At 33.0% G+C, this 15,674-nt stretch overlaps 2 protein-coding genes across 6 annotated transcripts in view; one reads left to right on the top strand and one right to left on the bottom strand.

Moving 5' to 3' along the window:
* The window catches only part of LOC123672562 (phospholipid-transporting ATPase ABCA1-like), a 28,692-nt gene extending 24,349 nt beyond the window's left edge, over nt 1-4,343 (bottom strand). Inside the window, exons 1-2 of the mRNA XM_045606710.1 lie at nt 4,188-4,343; nt 2,415-2,660 (exon numbers count right to left, since the gene is read on the bottom strand). Coding sequence (XP_045462666.1) covers nt 2,415-2,638 — 224 coding nt within the window. The 5' untranslated portion in view covers nt 2,639-2,660; nt 4,188-4,343. The remainder of the gene's footprint in view (nt 1-2,414; nt 2,661-4,187) is intronic.
* On the top strand, nt 3,866-15,666 carry LOC123672566. Of its 5 annotated transcripts, none has more exons than XM_045606718.1 (2): nt 3,866-3,917; nt 15,178-15,666. In XM_045606718.1, the coding sequence occupies exons 1-2, from the start codon at nt 3,888-3,890 to the stop codon at nt 15,625-15,627; spliced, it is 480 nt and encodes a 159-aa protein (XP_045462674.1). In that variant the 5' UTR covers nt 3,866-3,887; the 3' UTR covers nt 15,628-15,666. The 5 variants fall into 5 exon arrangements, 4 of the variants coding, with proteins under 4 accessions (XP_045462674.1, XP_045462673.1, XP_045462675.1 ...); XM_045606717.1 differs by lacking the exon at nt 3,866-3,917 and adding an exon at nt 13,133-13,369; XM_045606719.1 differs by lacking the exon at nt 3,866-3,917 and adding an exon at nt 13,584-13,699.
* The last annotated feature ends 8 nt before the right edge of the window (nt 15,667-15,674 follow it).

Below are 15,674 nucleotides of genomic sequence, written 5' to 3'. Positions count from 1 at the left end.
AAAAAATATATCAAGGATACTTATGAGACAACCACCCAGTTACCCCCTCCAGTTCAAGAAGATTTTTACATTTCATATTCGATCACGAGAAATCTCAGTTCTATTGATGTAAATAAATTCAATTTTCCAATTTCAAAAATTCATAAAAATGAATGTTAAATGTGACAACTTTGAATGATACCTCGTATTCAAGCTGAATTTATGCTCTTTTTGAAAACCTAAACAATGATTTCAAATTCGAAATAGAAAGGCTCATTATTCCTCATTTAAAGGGTTCAGGTTAAAAATATCATTTTAATAATAATAAATAAACTTTATTCAACAAATGTATGTACATTTGTTGTACTCGAACTTTAACACCTGTATCTCAAAAACAAAGTGTTTGGGAGCTCATGTTTTAGGACTTTCTTCTTAAAATGATATCAGAAATCTGTCATTTTCATAAGTACCACCAATTTAGGAACACCGTGTTTGTTTGAAGTGATCATATTTCATTTAAATTAATTTGAAGATTAATTGATAAGAGTAGTTTTTCGTCCACGATTTCGTGCCAGATATAGTCAATTCAAAACAGATGTCTTCAAGAATAAATTGCAATGTGAATGAACCACAATAAATCATACAACACATCCCAGACAATTTTTTTATGCGAATTACTCAGTTCAGTTCTTTGATACTTTGAATTTTGTGACGAGAATATTACAAAAAACCGAAAACAACGGGTAAGTGTATACCGATTGGCGATGACGAATACAAAAATCACAGATGGAAAATAAGGGGCCAACAAAGCGAATAGATAAAGTAAAATAATAAACCTCGGGCATAGACGTGCTCGTAGTGCAATAATAAGTACTCATCTTGAGAGCTATAATAAACTCATAAACCGTAAAAGAGTCCGATTTTCTTCTGCCATGTGGATTTCATATAAAAGTAAAATGATTATTGGTTCATTTCATGTAAAAAATTTCGTTCTTCGTCTTTGCAATAATTCTGCAATTTTATATTTTGGAAATCTTGGGGGGGGGGAGGTATTTACCCACAGTACCCCTCATTTCTACGCCCTTGCTCTGAGTCGACCCAGACATGTGTCAATTGACCATATTCACCGTCGCCATATTGTTCTGCGACAATACCAACTACCCAGTATTCCCAACGGAGAAATATTGAGTTTACTAGAAAAATACCGCTAATATCAAAAATACTATCAGCCATAGAGATTATTCTTCCACTGACTACTTCCAAAAATGGAAGCGAAGCCTTCATTTATACATTCGGCCGCAGTTAATTTGTTCATAAAACCACCTTTCACTAATGTTTTTATTTACAAAAGGTGAAATTTTTGCGAAATATTATCCCAAACAAGCCTATCTGGCGTAGTAGCCAGAAAAGGTACACATAAACTTCACTTATAAACTTTATATTGTGGAATTTTTCTAGTAAACTCAATATTTCTTCGTTGGGAACACTGGGTAGTTGGTATTGTCGCATAACAATATGGCGACGGTGAATAACACCTCAAGTTTTAATAAATTCCGCCGATAAGTTTGGTTTTGATGATGTTTTCATTATTTCCATGAATATAAAAACACCCTGTAGCTTTAAGAGCCCTACTCTACCTGTGGTCAGGGCCGGCGTTAGGGGTGACACAGTGAAGCGACAGTTTCAGGCGCCTCTTTTCGATGGGCGGCAATTTAGCCCAGTTTGTGGCTGCCCTTTCATATTTATGAAAAAATATAGTCTAGACTCTAGATTCTTGGAAACAACATGGGGTTGGTCCGCTTTGCTGCGTTTATCAACATTCCCTGCAATAAAAATCTCCAAACCGTCTTTACTAAGCCACCTGTTCAATAAATAACACATGGCAACCCAACCATATCAGCAGCATTGCCTATTACCCTAATTGAATGAGGGATGGAATGTATTTCACAAAGACGAAAAACAACACTTCGAATTACGTGAAAGTTGTTTACACATTCAACATATGGAAAATTCCTACGATTCTGAATTCGAAACTAGTTACTGATAAATGCTAAATGTTTTTAATCCCATTTAGTTGTATCTTGTGGTGTGATAGGTAATCTTTCATCGATTATATGTGATCGATTGTGAATGTGAGAATCAGATATATTACTTAAGCATTCTTCATCGGCGTTGAAGAAATCCAGGAATTTATTGTAGGTAAAATTGTCCGAAAAAAAAGAAACCCAGTGGAAACGATCCGCAAAATCGCTGGAGAAATCAAAAATGGCGAATTATCATCGAGGCAGGTCATGTTTTTTGTTGGGATGGGGGGGAGTTGTTTATTGATACTTTCTTAGCAGGGCGCCAAAAAATTCTTTGCTTCAGGTGACAAAATTGCTCGTGCCGGCCCTGCCTGTGATAACCTGGATATGGATATGGATAGGTATACTTACCTAAGAGAGAATGTCAAATTTTCCTCACTTTCTTTTGTTCCAAGACCAAAACCATCGAAGATATGCTCACGTTCATAAAAGGGATCTCCTTCATATCTCATATAAAGGAGTACAGCAACTATAAGGAGTGGAATTAGCACTTCTACAGCGAAAGAAACCGGCTTTCTCAATTGGAGCTTCCAGTTTTTCCACATGAGTAATTTGAATTTGACAAAACACTCCATTTTGAAGAGGTTGTCCGATATCCTGAAAAAAAAATTTCATTATAAGCAGCTGAAAGAAGTCTATAAGCCCTCAACTAAAAACTGCTATGTTAAGGTGTAAACATTGTTATTATTATTTCACAGGTTCATAAAGATGAACAACTCCACTTCTGGATATTTATCGGTGAATTGGAATCACCAGGAACCCTTTGTTGTGTTTTTCAGCGGCATGAGAAGTTCCGATGGTTGTTGTCTGTGGTTTGACGGTTGAAAATGGCGGTAAACTATTACAAAAACGCCCCCTCGTGTTTTACACTTTTTCATTATTTTTCATTGAAAATGAGCATTCTAAAACGATTCTTGATAGTTTTCAATGATGGCAGACTAGTATTTATGAAGATTTGTTGAAATGGATATTGGAGTGAACAGGGGTTGTGGTTGGGTAAGAATTTTCGAAGAAACTTTATGAAAATGATGATTTCCAAGCACGTTTATCCATAGAAATGTCTAAGAATCAGAAATGACGTCATTGATGACGTCATTTCGAAAACAATTCAGATTTGCTATTGCTCTTCTGGGCAATGCGCAAATATCTTCATCACCACACCACAAGTTAAACATTAAATTCACTATACGGATCAGCAATCAATTTGCAAAATGTCGATAAACGTAATTTCATCAAATAGGGTGTTCCTAAATAACTGCTAAAGATTTTAGGGGGTGAATCCTTGTCGAAAATTGAAGGGGTCTTTCTTGTAAACAACAACTCTTAGGCTCTTCCTTGATAAATACGCTCCCAAAACTGAGAAAGAAGTTGAATAGTTGAAGGAAAGTCAATTTGTGGACATATTCAACCAATGAGAAATGAATACACGCAAAATCTCAACCCCATCTGATCATTTATCGGTTTTGCTTTTTTTCGATATTCTTTTTGAATTTTCTATGGTTCTGATTATGCGATGACTCGAATATTTTTATCTCAATCGTATTTATGACGAAACGAGCGCTTAAATATAGGTACTATCTCACGAAATTTTGCATGTACATTTACGAAACATCTGAACCAGTTTTTTGCGGTTTGCATAAATATAATAATAATATAGTTTATTCTGTGAAGAAACATCTACAGATCTGCAGATATAAAAATATATTAGATTATATCCATCTGGAGGCATTTAGACTTTGTTTCATTAAAATATAATACAATTAGAAAGTTATGGTCATCATAGATTTTCACAGGGAATAAGTGGATGGCTAAAGCCAACTGAAAATGATGAAGGAAAAAAGAAAAAATATTCCCGTATGTATACTACTCAGTTCAGACTAATAATCCATAATAAATCTCTATCTACACATAATATAGCAGTAGAAACTTATAATCTTTGTTTCCTTGAAATCAAGTATGATAAAAGTGAACAATATATCATCTGAATCTGATTCTAAATTTGCCATAGAATAAAAAATTAATAAGGAATAAAAGGAATAAAGAATTTCCGAAAGTTGTGACATAATGAAAATTGAAAGAAATAATAAGCTACTATTTAAAATAAATGAAATATTATAAACTCACCAAAAAAACGTATTATTTCTGTATTTTTCAGTCCACCTCTGATTCGGCCACCGTACTTTTTACCCGTTGTACAAAAAAATGGAATGACGTATCGATTGAATTGGTTTTCGTCTAGAGACATCTTATCAGATAGTCAATTTATCGGCAGATAAAATGATTCACGAAAATTCACAGTTATGTCGATTAGGTATGTAGATTCAGGATATTTTTGAGTGTGCATGCATCCTATGATAGACGCGCCTAATCAATGACAAACCAGAGATATTGATTGAATGATTATGATACAATGTTATGGAAAAAAAATTCAGAAAATCACTTAAGTCTAGACTAATGGTTCAACTAATGTAAAAGTTGCAAATTATTTGCATTTCAGCTTCTGAAAGATCGATATGAATAACTTCGTTATATAATAAATAGTTTCCAGATAACGTGGTTTTCTACTCTGTGTTCCAATTGTATTTTTTTTCACATCTTATTCGGATATGCTTCTATGAATATATCTTCAAACGACTAATTTGTCATCAAATTTTATAATGTTCTGATTGTTCATCAACACGTAATATCATGAGAAGATTGAAATAGTTATTCTTTATATGGACGCAAAATCGAAAATATTGTGTGGTTTCTTTTCTTTTTGTTGAATTGTCTATTCATATCAACACCCAAAATGCTTCGATATGAAATACCAATTTCGTGTAGATCACATCATCAGAACTGTGGAAAAATCATGAAAAATATTGGAAAAGATAATCTCACTGTGATGAATGATCCAATGGATATGAAATTGTGTGTGTATACAGGTAACCATTTAAATGTAAAATTCCATGTTGAATATGTCATCACAATCATAGAAAATTATCTATTAAATAGAAAAATTATCGAATAATTCGTTTACAACAGATACGACCGAGTAGAGATTTTGCAAGTAAATATATAAAATAACAAATTTAAATTTTAGGCACCAGAATTATAAAAATAGGATATTCAAACATACTATCGAAAATATATGTTTATGTACCCAGTCTTAAAATTTCTGAACATTGTGACCAATTATTTTTCAAATTTCTCGCCATTGAAATTGCCGGATCTTTTTAGGTATAAAAAAATACCTACCTGATAATTTCATAGCTAAGAAATTCCAAATTACCAGGTCAATAGCAACATAATTTGTATTATTCCGAGTACACAATACATTCACACAACTAATTGTGTAAGATTGTATGTTCCGGTCAAGGCAGCATTATCTTGAGGAAAATCTACATCAACGCATCATGTACATGTACAGGATGGGCAAACTTCAATGTTTTAGCACAACTTTTAAACCAGAGGAGATAGACAATATCTGATACCCCATTCTCGTTCTCTTTTTCTGAGAAACTAACAAGAGTAGTATTAATTTTTGGCCACCTTCTTTTGTTTCCGAGTTATAAGCGAAAATTGGAAAAATGGCGATATCAAAAAATATGTATATCTCCGCTTATACTGATGCTAGATCTCTGAAATTTAAACATCACATTTTTACGTAGAATCCAGTGGTGTACTGGTCTTTTTAACAGGGTTTTCAATGACGCGAAGCTATGACCCAAAGTTATGTTTTTTCAAATGGGAACACTAGATTTATGTGTCATTTTTTGAAAGCTTAATTTTCACTGATTTCAAAAATATATAACATAGTAGGATTTGTATCAATATAAATAATTGAAAATAGTCAAAAACCTTTTTTTATCTAAGAGTTTCAATATTTCTATGGTTCCAACTGTTGATAAGCACAGAAAAATAGAGCTTATAAGAAGAGGAGTCCTTCCGTCAATCTGATTATTTCTATGCTTCTCAATAATTTCTACAAAATTCGATATTAGATAGTCTTTTATAAATTTTTTAATTCAAAAATAATAACAAAAAGATCCACATGATCGACTGTTTCAAGAGAGAGAGACCTCATCCGAGATGATTTCAGGTGTTTCCATAATTCTAGGGGGGTCAACTAGATATTTAGAAACTAAAGGGTGTTTTTTTTAGAACTATAGAACTTTAAATTGCAATGAAACAACGATGGATTATTCGATTGACATGAATTTTATTTATCCGCAAGATAATCTTGTGTCATTACATTTTAAATATGATTTCTGGCATATGACCGCCACGGCTGGCTCGGATGTAGTCCAATCTGGACGTCCAATTTTCGATGACTTTTTCCAACATTTGTGACCGTATATCGGCAATAACACGGCGAATGTTGTCTTCCAAATGGTCAAGGGTTTGTGGCTTATCCGCATAGATCAGTGACTTTACATAGCCCCACAGAAAGTAGTTTAGCGGTGTTAAATCACAAGATCTTGGAGGCCAATTCACAGGTCCAAAACGTGAAATTAGGCGGACACCAAACGTGTCTTTCAATAAATCGATTGTGGCACGAGCTGTGTAACATGTTGCGCCGTCTTGTTAGAACCACAGCTCCTGGACATCATGGTTGTTTAATTCAGGAATGAAAAAGTTAATAATCATGGCTCCATACCGATCACCATTGACTGTAACGTTCTGGCCATCATTTTTTTTTGAAGAAGTACGGACCAATGATTCCACCAGCCCATAAAGCGCACCAAACAGTCAGTTTTTCTGGATGTAACGGTGTTTCGACATACACTTGAGGATTAGCTTCACTCCAAATGCGGCAGTTTTGTTTGTTGACGTAGCCATTCAACCAGAAGTGCGCTTCATCGCTAAACAAAATAAAATGGACGTAGTGCGCGATACGTATTCCGCACAGAACCATTATTTTCGAAATAAAATTGCACTATTTGCAGGCGTTGTTCAGGCGTGAGTCTATTCATGATGAATTGCCAAACCAAACTGAGAATAAATCACTTGACAGCTGTTAAATCGGTCGCCATCTTGAGCAGTAATGCCTACTCAAAGTTATATACCTCGAAAAAAAACACCCGTTACAAATAAACATGAAGTGTTGCACGATGGAACACCACCAATTCCAAATATCATTTCATATTATACCATAACTTCTCGTGAAAATATCGGCCTGTTTTTTTTAACTCCCAAATGAATTGGATTTTCAATGTTTTCAGCAAATGATTTTTTATAAAAATCACAAAACTTGGGTAACGTAAACAACCATAAGCAAACATTTTCATTTCATATTAGGGCCTGATATTCTATCGGAATTTCCGTAAATAATCTTTTTTCAAACCAATGTTTACTTCCTGGGAAAATATTCGAAATTACGTAATTTCGCAGATATTTTGATCGGTTAAGTTAAACAGACAGATAATAATTTCACTTGACGCTGAATGTAGGTAGGTTTACAATGCTTGTAGCCAAACTTTACTATACTTCTATTGTAATAACTATTCAGGATTGAATGAGAATAGCTTCTAAACAATTGAGAACTCTGAGATAGTCAAGTAGGCAACTTATTATTTATCTTTTATTTGTCTAGATTAGATTATCTCATACCTATATTATTTTGAAATTTGCTTGGAAATTCCCAAGGTACACATCCTCGCAATTTCCATAGATTTTTTGTGACGAAATGGTAAAGCGATCTGTTCGGAGAACATGTGCTCAAAAAACTCATTCAGATATCTACGATATAGAGATCCGATTTAATTGAAATAGGATTGATGCAATTTCAAATGGTTATAATGGCAACACTGTGTATTTTTTTTTGACATTTTTTATATGTCATTTGTGTTCAGTAGGTTATGTTATGATATTTACCTAATCATGGGAAGATACATGCTTCAAATAAAATGTTTTATCAAAGTCAGTGCTCATTTGCGAATTCTGAGAATAATTCACGAAGAATTCCTAGACCACTTTATTCACTTAAACGATTAAGTATTCATCTACAAAAAATGAACTTGAAAGTACGGCTCTGTGATTGGTACTAGTAGTTAATACTTACTCTTGTAGATACCTATTGTATAAAGAAAATTCACTTTCAAGTTTATCTATAATAGTAGTAAGTCTATTAACTAAATAATGTCGTCTAAGAATTCTTCCCAAATTTCTACCTACCATAAATGAGCAGTGATTTTGATAGAATAATTCAAGAATGTTTAAACGTTTTTGAAGCATGATTCAAATGCATAACCAAATGTCATAAGAATTTCAAATTTTATTGTCATTCCTATTGTAAGAATAAAACAATAGTTTTTCCTGTCACAGAAAAAAATATTATCATACAAGGGAAAAAGGTATTAGATTTTAGCTCGAGGTTATGTTGTCTCCCGACGTGAAGCGGATACATTTATTCTCAGTTTGGTTTGGCAATTCATCATGAATAGACTCACGCCTGAACAACGCTTGCAAATAGTGCAATTTTATTTCGAAAATAATGGTTCTGTGCGGAATACGTATCGCGCATTACGTCCATTAGCGATGAAGCGCACTTCTGGTTGAATGGCTACGTCAACAAACAAAACTGCCGCATTTGGAGTGAAGATAATCCTCAAGTGTATGTCGAAACACCGTTACATCCAGAAAAACTGACTGTTTGGTGCGCTTTATGGGCTGGTGGAATCATTGGTCCGTACTTCTTCAAAAACAATGATGGCCAGAACGTTACAGTCAATGGTGATCGGTATAGAGCCATGAGATTACTAACTTTTTCATTCCTGAATTGAACAACTATGATGTCCAGGAGCTGTGGTTCCAACAAGACGGCGCAACATGTCACACAGCTCGTGCCACAATCGATTTATTGAAAGACACGTTTGATGACCGCCTAATTTCACGTTTTGGACCTGTGAATTGGCCTCCAAGATCTTGTGCTAGACTACTTTCTGTGGGGCTTTGTAAAGTCATTGGTCTATGCGGATAAGCCAAAAACCCTTGACCATTTGGAAGGCAACATTCGCCGTGTTATTGCCGATATACGGTCACAAATGTTGGAAAAAGTCATCGAAAATTGGACGTTCAGATTGGACTACATCCGAGCCAGCCGTGGCGGTCATATGCCAGAAATCATATTTAAAATGTAATTCCACAAGATTATCTTGCAGATAAATAAAATTCATTCCAATCGAATAATCCATCGTTGTTTTATTGCAATTTGAAGTTCTATAGCTTTAAAAAAAACACCCTTTACATAGCCTTTCGTCCAGCCAGCAGCAAAAGATCGCCGCCTGTTTTATGCATATCGCAATGGAAAATTTATCAATCAGGTTGTGAATATAAGATGGGGGTGTCAAACAGATGGATTTGTGACAAGGAGCATTTTCTTGGTGAAAGAGAATTTTTTTCCTTTGCATTTGAGTACTTTTTTCTAAATTTCTTCACTCAATCAATCCAAAGACGTTATGTTATATTCAATGTGGATGGTTTTACCTTTGTCAAAATACCCCTAAATGCTGCTCTTGATACGTATTTTTCTTTATTTGTTTCAGAATTTTCATCTTGGTCTTATCATTCTGAAATGTTGAATTGGAGATTATTTCTGCACAAAGTAATTTCTCTAAATTTTGTTTGTTGGAAGATTCAATCTTGTTTAGAGCTAATTCAACATTAACGGCCAGGTGTTTGAGGTCAGTTGTATTAAAATTATTTGGGAAATACTTCAAACCTTTCCCCAACAAATTCATTTCCGATATTTCAAATTGTACATTTGTAAAATTTTTTACTACCTTCTCATGAAAATTTATGTTTGCTCCACTCACCGATGATGATGAACTTTTCTCGCACCTTTTTACCTAGTTCAACAGACTCTATAGTTTTTTAAATTGATTTAGATATTGATTATGTCCTAAAGTCCTCACTTCTTCTCTGATGGCAAAATCCAGATAATCAAACTCAACCGGGCTAATTCTGTAAGTTAGTTCACTATGAATCACTTTCAGGTGCAGTTTATTGTTGTTCCTTATCTTGTACCACTTTTTCATAGTATTAATTGCGTCAAAACTATGCAAACATTTAAATTCAATATTGTCTAATATGATTCATCACAATCCAATATATTCCATCAAAAATAATATCCAGTTGACTAATTAATTAAAAACAATCAAAATTCCCCCAGATGCAAGGTTGGTCTCATTTGATGTAGTTAATTTATTTCCGTCAGTACCAACTACAGAAGTGGAGTATCTAGTAATCCAACAACTTAATGAAAACCCTTCTATCACTGTAGATATGAAAGAGGAGACAATGAAAATTCTTAAAATTTGTCTAGGGCAAAGCTATTTTAAGTTCAACGAAAAAGTTTATCAACAGTTGGATGGTCTACCAATGGGTTCTTCTTCATCCAATTTGTTTAGTGAGATATTCATGACAGCCCCAGAAAAGAAAATATTTTCCCTTGCGAATATCAGTTTGACCGATTATGTACTGTACTGGAAGCGATATGTGGACGATATTTTCTGTATATGGACTGGCTCGACTTCAGAATTAGATTCTTTTTTAAATTTGATAAATTCCTTCTATAGCTCCATTCAGTTCACTTCAGAAATGGAGGACAAGGACAGAATTAGAAAACCCACTTTTTCTGATATTTTGATCAGCAGTTCACACCCTCATAAGATCAAGATGTCAGCATTTCACACCTTGGTACATAGACTGATTTCAATTCCATTATCAGAAATTTACTTTGAGAAAGAAGTTCAAACACCGAAAGTAGAAGCCACGAACAATGGATACCCTCCTAAAATAATTGACAAATTGATATTTAAAAAACAACAGAAAAAATGGTTAAATTCAATCTATCCGCCTCAATCCGAAGATCAAATAAAAAAATTTGTATACATCAAATATATTCCATCTATTAGTGAAAAACTTTGTAAAAGAATTAGACAAATTGATATTGATGTTATATGTACAAATAAGAGAAATTTGAAATAAATATTTTTTAAGGGTAAGAGTCGAGTATTTTACAGTCGAGTGGTGTTTATAAGTTGTTTTGTGACGAATGTCCTGCATTTTATATAAGGCAGACCGGTCGATCTATCGGAAATTAGAATTGAAGAACATAAAAGATCGATTCTTCAAAATAAATCTACAACCGGTTTTTCCAATCACTGCATCACCTCCAATCATTTCATAGATTTCAATAAGACAAAAATTTTAAACAAAGGTTTTAAAGGAAAACGTTTAGACTTCTTGGAAATTTTAGAAATATCCTCAGCCCAAAAACAAAATCTCCCAATTGTAAATGATCAATTAGATTTCCGCCTGTCTGACCTGTCTCCACTTTTAACATCTGTCACATAGTCATCTGTATGTACTTGTTTAGCCATTCCTCAACATCGACTAAAACATTTTCGAATTATACCAAATTATTACTATGGCGCATGCGTAATGAATTGAATCCCGGATAATCGAGTGGATGTCCGCTCGTGGAAACGGATGAGTGAAAATGTCGACGAGCACGGATTACAGAGTAAAACGGATAATAGAGGAGAACGGATAATCGAGGTTTTACTGTATATATTATTTTATTCAGTTTTGAAAATGGGATGAAACCCGAAACATGCATGTCAACAAGATTTTTATATATTTTTTTTCTGTGACGGGAAAAAATTTTGACATTTTATCTCTGTTGACAAGTAACAAAATATGACTTTTCACGAAATTACTTTTTTCCCCGGGAAAAAAGTGTTAACTAGATATATATAGATAAAGGAATAATAATATAGATAAAGGAATAATAATAATACGACCACACTATTGATGGCTTTTGTTGTTGTGCCAATTCCGAAAAATAAGCCAATAACACTGTCTCCGAGAAAGAACTGCATGTCTTTTTCATTTTCCATTCCATAAATCTTGAATATGCGGTTTCGTAAATTTTCCGCGATTTAGCTGGCAATCATTTTCGTGACGCTACTTGCGCTGCTTCTATCAACTCCGGTGGAGTCAGAGAAAACTCGGAATCAGACATTTTTTAACTTTATATTATTCAACAAAATAACTTCTAAACAATTATTACTGAGTTCGCAATTTTTGAAACAAATCACAAAATTAAATTGACAGATATTTGATTACTTTGAAGTTTCCCTTAGCAACGCAGGTCTATTTGCAGCTTACTAGTTTAAAAATTCAAAATTCATATCGATAATATTCTGACTTTAATATATTGTAATAATATGTTCTTTCACTATTAAATTGTCGTTTTTCCTGTCACAGAAAAAAATTGTGTATTATACACGGAAAAAATATTAGATTTTAGCTCTCGAGCTAAAATCTAATCCTTTTTTCCCTTGTATAATAAATAACTATTATTATACAAGGGAAGAAAGTATTAGATTTTAGCTCGAGGTTATGTTGTCTCCCGACGCGAAGCGCAGGGAGACAAAAAAGCGAGAGCTAAAATCTAAAACTTATTTATCCCGTGTAGGTATAATACACTATTTTTTCTGTGACAAGAAAAACGACAATTTGATAGTGAAAGAACATATTATTAAAATGAGAATGTTATCGATATGAAATTTGAATTTTTATACTAATATGTAAGTTGCAATTAGACCTGCGTTGCTAAGGAAAACTTCAAAGTAATCAAATATCTGTCAATTTAATTTTGTGATTTGTTTCAAAAATTGCGAACTCAGTGATATTGTTATAATTCTGACTTTAATATATTGTAATAATATGTTCTTTCACTATTAAATTATCGTTTTTCCTGTCACAGAAAAAAATAGTGTATTATACACGGGAAAAATACCTAAGTATTGTCTCCCGACGCGAAGCGCAGGGAGACAACATAACCTCGAGCTAAAATCTAATACTTTTTTCCCTTATATAATAAATAACTATTTCATTTTGGTCTGAAATGGACTTATTTTATATCAATAATCATTATCTTTCCTTCATTAATAGCGTATTTAATGTTTTTATCTGTATTCTGTAGATTATATTATTTTAAATAAGTGAGTATCATCACATTTACCTATACCTATTTCAAATAATGTTTTAAGTAGGTTCCTACCTATCATGAGTCTTCATTTTTAAATTAAGCAAATTTCTCTCAGGAATCATTTATTTATGTATCGTACAAATAAATTTTCTGGGGAAAATATTCAAATCACAAATTGAATATTCCAAATTATTCATACTTATAAAGGTACCTAATAATCTCTTATGTGGGTACCATTTTCATTAAAACGAGTACATAAAATGGGTATTTCCAAATTGTCGTATCATTAACGATGTTTTGCCTCTATTTGATTCATCTGCTATTAGTAAGTGAAATATAAATTAATAAATATAAGTGGTCGAATAGGTATATTTACATTAGTGGCTATTTGCTTTTTCGGGTTATTCTAAAACACAAAACGCTAACATATTAGGTATACCGTTGTTGAATTTCATTTTGTTCTCACATCCTGTCAGTAAACGAAAATATCTAAGGGCTTGTAACTTTCAGGGTGAGTTTGAGATGTGAATACTGCCAAAACCTTTTTATGAGCAAAATCCTATCAATAGCTCTGGATGAATGGCCATATTAAAAATTTTTACTAAGGATTCGAAAAATTCCATCGAATGGTTAAATGTCATCTATTCATTTAAAAGTTAGAATCGTATCATGAGGATCAAATTATCATTAACTTTTGTTGATTTAGTCTGTATGAAATAAAACAAAATATCTAATTACTAAGCAAAGCAGTGTTAGGCGAGGTCAGAACTTGGATGGGTGACCAGGTTATGCATGTAATTTAAAGTAACATATTTTACCAAAGTAACTTCATACTGAAAATTAACAATGTTCATTCGTTTCAAATCAAGGTAGCACCACCTATCCTCAGAAAGTCCAACAATAACAGATCAAAATACTTACAGATATCGCAACATTAGTTAATGCTGATTAACAAGTAATCAATAAAAACGACAGCACGTATAGATTACGAATTTACATCATTTCATATCAATTAGTACGTTTTACTCATCTGCCATCTATTTTCAACAATGGTTCCATTATTTACGCTTCGGTAACCGTGGTGACAACACTGACAACGCAGGCGATTTTAAATTCATTAGGAAAGTATAGACTGAATTACATGCACAAAATCAAGGGTGCAAGAAATGTATTAAAGCAGAGTTAACTTATATAGGTATTTCAGCATATTTAATTAATAGAGGAGATATTTTCCACTGCTCATTTTACCCATTAAGTATTTCCTCTTTTCTCAAACTCTTTGGAGGCCGGGTGATTAAAAATTTTTTTTTAATTGTTTGATCTACCGTTAATTCGTACCTGGATCTCATTATTTACTATACAAGCAGTCTGACCACCTACATATCTGCATGTGTTTGGAAACTAGTAACATTGATTCAATTAACCATTGTATATTTTATAAGGTACACTAAGTTACATTGAAACAAAGTGATTATTTCTCGAATTATGAGTCGCGCAGGAAGAGTTTTTTTAATAAAAACCGGGAGATAATTTCGGCTCCAGAAAAAGATGCTGAAAGCAACTGTATGTACATAATTTCTCTGACGTTGAAACCACAGAATATTAAGGTTGCTATGGTAACTGTCAAGTTAAATAAAAATAAAAACAAATTCAAAGTTTCAGCTTCAGAATAAAGATCAGAAAAGCATCCAGTGTTTGGTTTTAATTTTTGTTCCAAGTTGAATTCTAGTTTTTGCACTTTAAAACTAGTCGGAACCGAAATATTTTCCTTTATCATTTTCAAAAGTTTTTATTGGAAATAATAATAAAAATCACTGTAATATAGATGAGAAAAGCTAAATGGAGAAGAATATTTCCTTCGATTATAATTTTTCATCATGTAATCCATTTATAAAAAATTATATTGACCCCCTATCAAATTATTGCCTAAACGACCGACATACTTAAGTCAATAGCCACTAACAATTTTTATCACTACAAATGAAAGTTATTATTACTACTTATATACATTTTTGGGAATTATCAGTAGTTACAACTCCAATTAAAATTCAACAATATTCATCATACTTATCGAAACATACGAAACCAACCACAACAATTATCTTAATTAAACTTTCATTATTGTTCTTGCAGACTTATATTCAAGCAATCAATATCTCTGAACATGGTGCGCACCACACAACTGAACCTACAATTATCACCACTCAAAAAGAAATCTTTCACGACGAAGACACTGGTGTAAATACAGATAATCTAGAATTTATATCTTCATGGCCATTGCAGAACGTGGACAGCACCAAAAAGGTTCCAACCTTTTTCTTTCAAAAGTTCCATCCACAAGATATTATCCGTCCAGTTCAGGAAAAATTGAAGGAAATTCATGATCTGCTCACATTGCCATTGCACCCAAATTATGGAGGACTCATACTCTCCAGTCCACAATACCTTTGGAGCAAGTTGAAGGAAAAAGGAAACTTAATTTTCGGAGGAGCACAAAATTCTGTATTTGGAATTGCTCATCCACCTTCAGAATATCCATTTCCTTATAGACAAGTAGAAAATTTGAAACAAAAGTTCACTTAATTCATTCAAATTGCCTACAACTTTCTAGACTCCTTTAAACATTGAAA

The sequence above is a fragment of the Harmonia axyridis genome, chromosome 2 (assembly GCF_914767665.1).
Source record: "Harmonia axyridis chromosome 2, icHarAxyr1.1, whole genome shotgun sequence".
NCBI lineage: Eukaryota > Metazoa > Arthropoda > Insecta > Coleoptera > Coccinellidae > Harmonia > Harmonia axyridis.
Note: the sequence above shows the minus strand (reverse complement) of the source record. Positions and strands in the feature narration are given on the sequence as shown.